The sequence below is a fragment of the Zea mays genome, chromosome 2, assembly GCF_902167145.1.
Source record: "Zea mays cultivar B73 chromosome 2, Zm-B73-REFERENCE-NAM-5.0, whole genome shotgun sequence".
In the NCBI taxonomy this organism is placed as follows: Eukaryota; Viridiplantae; Streptophyta; class Magnoliopsida; order Poales; family Poaceae; genus Zea; species Zea mays.
In genome coordinates, this window is record NC_050097.1 from 19909222 (window position 1) to 19916734 (window position 7513).

A 7513-nucleotide genomic window follows, 5' to 3' on the forward strand; every position below is an offset into this window, starting at 1 on the left:
AGACGCTATAGTATAGTGGGTCGCTGGTTCTGCACTAGTGCGGGCATGACACGTCACGATTACTAATAGTGCCTAATAGTGTCGTGCCCTAATAGTAGTGTTAGTGTCATGCCGGGCGACCCATTTGGACATCTATACCTATGGGTAAAAATTTTGACCCTCTACATTCGACCGAAGTTTCGCAGGTGTAGGTGCGGGTTTTTATTTTAATCAGCGATGACCCACATCCAACTCGAAATTTGGTTTATTCATTATTTTGTGCAATGACGATTAAGATACAACAGTAATTATTTTTCAATAAGTAACTTGGTCAATGATTCAGAAAGTGTTTTGTTGTTGCTCGACGTGAGAAGACTTAAAATTCATAGATATAACTAAGTTATTGATGGTATTTAATTGCTTATAGCTGAATTATTGATTAAAAGTGTACAATAAAGATCCGAAACTCAGACTTAAAATTCATAGATATAAATTGCTGGTGATATTTAATTGCTTATAGCTGAATTATTGATTAAAAGCGTACAATAAAGATCTGAAACTCGGTTACAATTGCGAGCGGAATAGACTTCATGTGATCACAGGCATAGAAACTCGAAATCTGCTGTGCAGTGATCGTCTGACGAAGGTCAAAATTGTACCAAAAAAATCAAACACATTGTTTGTTGCTACCTCTATTTTTTTATTTGGCGCCGGACAGTTCAAATTTAAACTAACAACCGTCAGATAAAAAAAATGGAGGGAGTACAACACTACACCCAAACAAAAATGAACAAAGGAGCTACTTGGATTAGGCATCCTTATATAGGCTTAACAGAAAGAATCAGCATGTGGCTAGAATTTAGAATAATCTGATGAAGCGCTGCAACGTTGGGAGCCTTGTGTGATCCAAACAATCTGATGAGAGCTTATATATGGGTCTATGTCAGCTTCGTCAACTAAACCACTGCGCCTAACATTCTGCTTGTTACAGGTGCCCAGCGTTGCCCACCTGCCGTTTTCCTTGATTTGCCGCCATATAATCCACGTGGCAAGTTTTCCTGTTGTCTGCAACGCGCCCGTATGATCGACCATGGGCCTCGTCTTCAGGCAATCAGGTCTGTGCAATTATAACACCCAAATATGACGCGTGTTGGACTATCGGCCTCGTGCCATCTTTCGCCTCTTCCTCTCCTGCTCGCGTCTCTCTTCTTCCTCAATCAAGCGAAGTTGCTCTTCGTCCTCCTGCCTAGCTATCCTCGCACTGAAAGAAGAGATGTCAAATGTGAATCAGATACGAAATAGACGGCATGCACACTTCCAGTTTGTGAACCATGAATAAACATTGCACCGGAACTTGACCCTAGCAATCATCTTGATCATCTGTGCATGCAGTGCAATATCTTGAATATAAATCATACAAGTACATTCAATATGTTGCAACCAAAATAACCATACAAGTATATACGCTTTTATTTTGATATGTACAATATTATACTGGATAAAATGAGAGAAGCAATACCTTCTTTTCTCTTCCATTTCTATAGTAGCAAAATCTGCTTCCATGTCACTGACATCCTCATCTCTCCCTGCATATCTACTAGGATCATACCTGCAAAGGAAGCCAAAATTAGAATCCAAATATCTGTAAGCAACATCTTTGAACAGGCACTGCAATCAAGCCATGCTTGGTTTGCTCAGCTCCAAAAACCATTTTAGTAAAATATGCTAACTTATAGAGAGGTTGACGGCTGTTGCTCACAACCACTGACCCAAATGAAAAAACTAGAGCGGGCTTATCTAGACAATACCCGAACATATTTCTGATCATTGCCAAGGGGTCGTCCTCATCGTCGTCGTCATCAAATCTTCTTTTTACCACTTGCTTTCTCTTTGCATGATCATCGCGAATTCCATTAGAGGAGACTGGTCGAGATGGCTACAAGCACAAATAGACAATAAAGGAATAAATGCAACATCAGCAACCCTAGCCAAACAAGCCAACCCATATACAGAAAATGTGTTGAAAATAACTTCAGGCAAAATGGTAGACAGCAGAAAGGTGATTGTTCTCATAAATATTACCATGGACTTCGAGGGAGGCCGAATGTGCCTTTCAGCTTGTTTGACTCTATCATTTGCCTGTACTCTTCTTTGCTCCAAGTATTGTCCCTGTGAAGAAAGAGGCCTTTGTCCTCGTAACTCCTGGGACCTGTTACTTAGCGACTGTGGTCTGTGTGCTTGTGAGGACTGCGATTTCTGAGTATGTGAGGACTGCAATTTCTGAATATGTGAGGACTGCTGTTGCCTTTTATTCTGCAAGGACTGTTGAGTCCTTTGACTCTGCAAAGACTGTTGTGGCTTCTGATCCTGAGTCATTTGCTGTGGCCTCCGACTCTGCAATGACTGCTGCGGCCTATGCTGCATGGATTGATGTGGCCTCTGACCATGGGAAGAATGCTGCAGTCTCTGACCAGCTGACTGCATCTTCTGGCTTTGCAAGGATTTTGATCTGTCAACCTCTGAGAAATGGTGCTTTGGGGCTACACTGCTCTTCCTCAGAGCAGCATCATTCAGATCCGTGGAAGCTTGCTTATTAGCAATGGAACCTCTGCTTGTAAGCTTTTGGATTGTGGTTTTGCTAGTACTTGCCTGGTTGGACCCATTTATTGCACTACCATGCATCCTCTCATTGCCACGTGAAACAACCCTTTCATGCATCCTTTCATTGTCACGTGAGACAACCCTTTCTCTGTTCAAGAAAGCCTCCTTTCTCATGGTATCTACCCTACCTTCGGCATGCCTTTGAGTTGACATTTTGTTCTTAGATCCATATCCATTTGACACCCGTGCAGGTTGACTTGTTGGTGCCTTGCTCTTCACTGTTGTTCGCATCACCTCACGATCTTCATTATCCAGAAATAAACAGTCAGTAATTCCCATTTTAAGACACAGGGAATACCTTGGCTAATAAAATTAGAGTTCCAACTCACCAGCCCTTTGAGTCAAGGAAGATCTAGCAGCAGGCTTCTCCTTTGGAGAGGATGACAGGTCAGCATCATCCGAGAGTAGAAATGAATAATCCCGGTTATCCTTAAGTGCCTCGGCCTTCTTCTTTACCTGCAAATTGCAACTGCTATGTTGTGAATACATTATTTTAAGTCCATTATACCGAACATGCAAAAGAATGAAGTGAATATAAATTATTTATACCTGATTAACAATTTTCTGTTTATGCTGATGTCCATTTACTTTACTTTGCACTTTAGAGGACGACGGAATGTCCTTCTGGTAAAGGCAAAAAAGAATATAATTAATGTTGGTTTAGTGCTACCCAAAATTAGCACACTGGCATAGTATTACATGTACTCCCGAAGGCCTTGGCTCCCTTGCAACTGTGCTATGCAGTTCTTTCAATGATTTTCTTTCTTCAATCACTCGACGAGAAATCACCGGCTTGGATGGCCCAAAGAAAGAGCCAAATCTAGCAAGAAAAACAGGTAAAACACATTGAAGTATTGAACAACACTCTACATTCCCTTATTCACTAAATACTGTTTGGCATTTATTTTAAAGAAAATTGGTCTACAAACATCACAACCGCACTGAAGAACAAGCACATATAATGGTGAAAAATAAATCTTCCAGCGGCATACATTCCACAAGTGTATAATGATCAATAGGCTATGAAAACTTCAGTTCCACGATATGAGACATTTCAAAAGGAAACAAGTAATCTCCCGTAAGTCTTATTATTTCTCAATGGCATGAGCACAAAGAGAAATCTTTTTAGAAAGGAGGAGAATGCTGCTGAGAATCAGTACATCAAACATGCTTACTTGTCCCTGGCTTGAGGTATTTGTAAAGAAGACGATCTGCCAGCTGTGCAGGAAGCAGCAGCCTTTGCCTTTCGCCTAATCTGCTCTTTTAATCGTTCTCTCAATTCTAGGATCTCCTTTTGTCCCTCTGTAGGCTCTTCCTCCTCAAAATACTCATCCCCAGCACCCGAACCTTCCTCATCATACTCATCTTGATCATAGTACTCATCTCCGTACTCATCTTCCACTTCCTGGTGGTTACCCTGCACAATAATCGTCATCGTTTCGGGACCAAAAAAATTGCACTGTTTTTTTCACGACAGTCAATTCTACAGCTCCCTCTTTATTTTATTACAATTATTTTTTTCTTCTACATTCTTTATTTTATTACAATTATTTTTTCCTACATTTGGTCAAATAAAAAAATGAAGTACCATAATCCGCTGTCTACCTCAGTTTTCCCTCATGAACTTTGATTTGCGTCCTTTAAAAGCTATAATGATCATATACTTGATCGAAATGAAACCGACCGAAGTGCACGAAGTAAAGCTTACATTGGTCTCGTACCCGTAGCCCCGCATTGTCAAAACTCAACAGGATCCCGTCGTACGAGCTTCGAATTCACCGAATCGCCTGAATCAAAGCAAGTGAACTTCCATAAGTTTAGAAAGGCCGCCATGGATTTTTCGAACAATGCCCGCGTTGAAGCAGCCAAGCATCCAGTCGGGACAAAATACACATCGAACCAGCATCGATTGGCCCTAAATTTCCTTGGCGAAGGTACTCGATTCATAGGATAGGCACCTAATCGCTCAAATTCCACCCCAGATGCGACGCAAGGAATGGCAAATCTAGGGTTTGGACGGAGAATACGTGGCGAATCTGGGATGCCGCCACAGGAAAGCAACCATAGAAACCAGGGGGATTCGCGCCACCGGTTGGGGGACTCACCTCGGGGACCGGAGACGCCTCGTTCCGCCGCGGTGGCGGAGATCAGACTCGAACGACCAGTTGTTGCGACGCGGCTGGATCAGAAGTCGCTCGGGAGAAAGGAGGGGGGAGGGCGCTGCGGTCCAGGAGGCTGCTACGCCCGCGGCCGGGTAGGCACGGGGCGGAGGCGACCACAGCCCGCGTCTTGGTCGCTGCGGGAAACGGCGGGGGTCGCCGCCGGACCGGCGTGGGGCGCGAGGCTTTTGCCTCTCGTCGGGTGGAAAACTGGAAATGGGGAGCACAGGAGCCAGGGAGAGGGGGCAGGGGTTGAAGCGGGCGCACCGCGCACCGTTAAATAGGCGCGTTTCGCCTGCGCCGGGTAAAGAAGCCTGACGTCGCGCTGCCTCAGACGTGAGATGTCTCTGGAACCTACGCACGGCGGCGCATGGGCTACGCTTTTCTTGGCAGGTCTTGCGAGTGCCCAATCGCGAGCTGGGACACTGCACTGCAGCCTGCCTGCCTCTGCCTCTGCCTCTGCCTCTGCCTTCAGGCTAGTTTGCTTCCCCAAAAAGTGTTGCTTCCGCCAACAATGGAGCACGCTCCACGAAGAATGGAAGAAATGAATCGGGCCTGGTGCTGGAAACATGAGCTGTATTTTTTGGGTCACCACCGTTACGGTCCAAAGAAATCTAAAGTAGGAGTGTAGGACCTGATAAAAAAATATGGATCGGTTTAGCATAGTAAACGGGTCTAGGCTAGGCTATAAATTTCGTCGCGTCGGGCTTGGTACGGTTTAATAAAGTCTATATTATTTAATTTATTTAATTTAGTAAGTTTACGGTGTTTGTCTTGTAATATTTGAATTTTACATGGTTAAATAATGCTATTATTATTTAATATCTTTAATTAATAATAATATCTTTAATTTAGTAAGTTATAGATGTGGTTGTAATATTTGAACTTTATGTAGTTTAAATAAATGTGACAAGTTTGATCCAACATCGTCCAACAAAAACACGATGTGTTTTAGGACGAGGCTAGACTACTGTTTCTATTCTTTAAACTAACTGTTGACGCCTTTTCGGAGGCGCCAATCACTTCAAAAGAAAGCAGTGCTCTCTGGTCAGGCGCGGACAGTCCGCGGCACAGGGCCGGACGGTCCGCGACCTGGCGTGAGGCGGCGGTGCTCTCTGGTCAGGCGCGGACGGTCCGCGGCATAGGGTCGGACGGTCCGCGACCTGGTGCAGGAGCTCGGGTTCCCTGCCTGACGGCCGGACGGTCCGCGCCCTAGGGCCGGACGGTCCGCGCGTATGCAGGGGCGGCGGAAGATCGTCGGCGGCGTCTGGATCTCGTTCCCGGGAGGGACCCCGTCGGGGAGGAGAGATCCTAGGAGTTGTCTAGGCTCGGGTAGACCGACCTAGACTCCTCTAATCGATGTAGAGTCGAAGAGAGACGGAGAATTTGGGGATTGGAAGGCTAAACTAGGGCTAAACTAGAACTACTCCTAATTATACAGGAAATAAATGTGAAATAGAAGTTGTATTGATTCGATTGTTGATGATTACAAATCGGTCGTAGACCTCTCTATTTATAGAGGAGGGGGGCTGGACCCTTTACACAACTGATTCTGAGCTAATTCCGCGAATATAGCTAACAACCGTAGCACAAAACTCGAAACCCTAAACTGCTCTGCGCATGCGCGGACCATCCGGCCCACAGGCGCGGACTGTCCGGACTGCGGACCGTCCGGCCTCAGGGCCGGACCGTCCGCCAGCTCAAAACTATGCTCAACATATGCCCCCCTGCCTTTTGGTGGAGCTGAGCAAACCAAAAGCAACTAACTCGATGTGATTACATCGGTTCTCTTAGGCATCTTGCCACATACTAGGATGGTACTGTTTGAGGAAACACCCATTCAAAGCCTTAGACAAATCCTTGCCTTGTAATGTTTGTAGCAAATAGGTGTTGCCAGACATCACCTGTTTTACTTTATAAGGACCCTCCCAGCTTGGCGACTATTTCCCGAACTTCCGGCCTTTATTCCTTAGAGGCAGAATGGTCTTCCACACCAGGTCCCCTACTTGAAATGATTTTGTTTTGACCTTCTTGTTGTAGGCCCTGGCTACCATGATCTTGTCCTTTTCTATTGCTCCCAAAGCTATCATCCTCTTGTCGGTCACCTCATCAATATTATCCATCATTGAATTATAATAATCAGTAGTAGTTAGATCATTTTGTCTGGCGAACCTAACAGCATTCAAACTTATTTCCACAGGCAACACTGCTTCCTGCCCATAAACAAGCTCAAAAGGAGATACTTTAGTAGCCCTATGTTTAGATATTCTATGAGCCCATAAAGCTTCAGACAAAATCTTATGCCAATGTTTAGGATTATCAGATATCTTCTTTTTTATCAAATTAATCAATGTCCTATTACTAGACTCGGCCTGTCCATTAGCTTGAGCATAATATGGAGATGAATTAAGTAGCTTAATTCTGTATAATTCAGCAAATTCACGTACCTCCTTTGACATAAAAGAAGTACCTTGATCTGTAGTCAAGGTCTAGGGAATGCCGAATCTATGAATAATATGCTCAGTTATGAACTCAATTACCTCCTTGTGTGTCATGTTCTTCAGAGCAACGGCTTCAGTCCATTTGGTGAAATAGTCAGTGGCAACTAACACGAACCGATGCCCCTTTGATGATGAAGGATGAATTTCTCCAATAAAGTCTAATCCCCATCCTCTGAAAGGCCAAGGCTTGATGATAGGATGTAATTCAGCTGC

The 7513-nt window shown here is 44.4% G+C and overlaps 1 protein-coding gene across 1 annotated transcript; it reads right to left on the reverse strand.

Annotated features, from left to right (window-relative positions):
- Positions 1 to 549: 549 nt before the first annotated feature.
- On the reverse strand, positions 550 to 5306 carry LOC103646089 (trichohyalin). The gene is made up of 10 exons (XM_008670817.4): positions 4746 to 5306; positions 4349 to 4427; positions 3816 to 4057; positions 3340 to 3460; positions 3190 to 3264; positions 2970 to 3096; positions 2062 to 2882; positions 1788 to 1915; positions 1499 to 1588; positions 550 to 1240 (listed from the first exon to the last, which is right to left on the reverse strand). The coding sequence occupies exons 2-10, from the start codon at positions 4373 to 4375 to the stop codon at positions 1135 to 1137; spliced, it is 1737 nt and encodes a 578-aa protein (XP_008669039.1). The 5' UTR covers positions 4376 to 4427; positions 4746 to 5306; the 3' UTR covers positions 550 to 1134.
- Positions 5307 to 7513: the final 2207 nt, after the last annotated feature.

Excerpts from the sequence above, each read along its gene's own strand:
- LOC103646089 (XM_008670817.4), bottom strand. The coding sequence starts at position 4,375 with ATGCGGGGCTACGGGTACGAGACCAAT. Across the intron at positions 3,265-3,339 it reads CAAGGCCTTCGGGAGTACAT|AAGGACATTCCGTCGTCCTC; the intron begins GTAATACTATGC and ends TGCCTTTACCAG. Across the intron at positions 3,097-3,189 it reads AACAGAAAATTGTTAATCAG|GTAAAGAAGAAGGCCGAGGC; the intron begins GTATAAATAATT and ends TGCAATTTGCAG.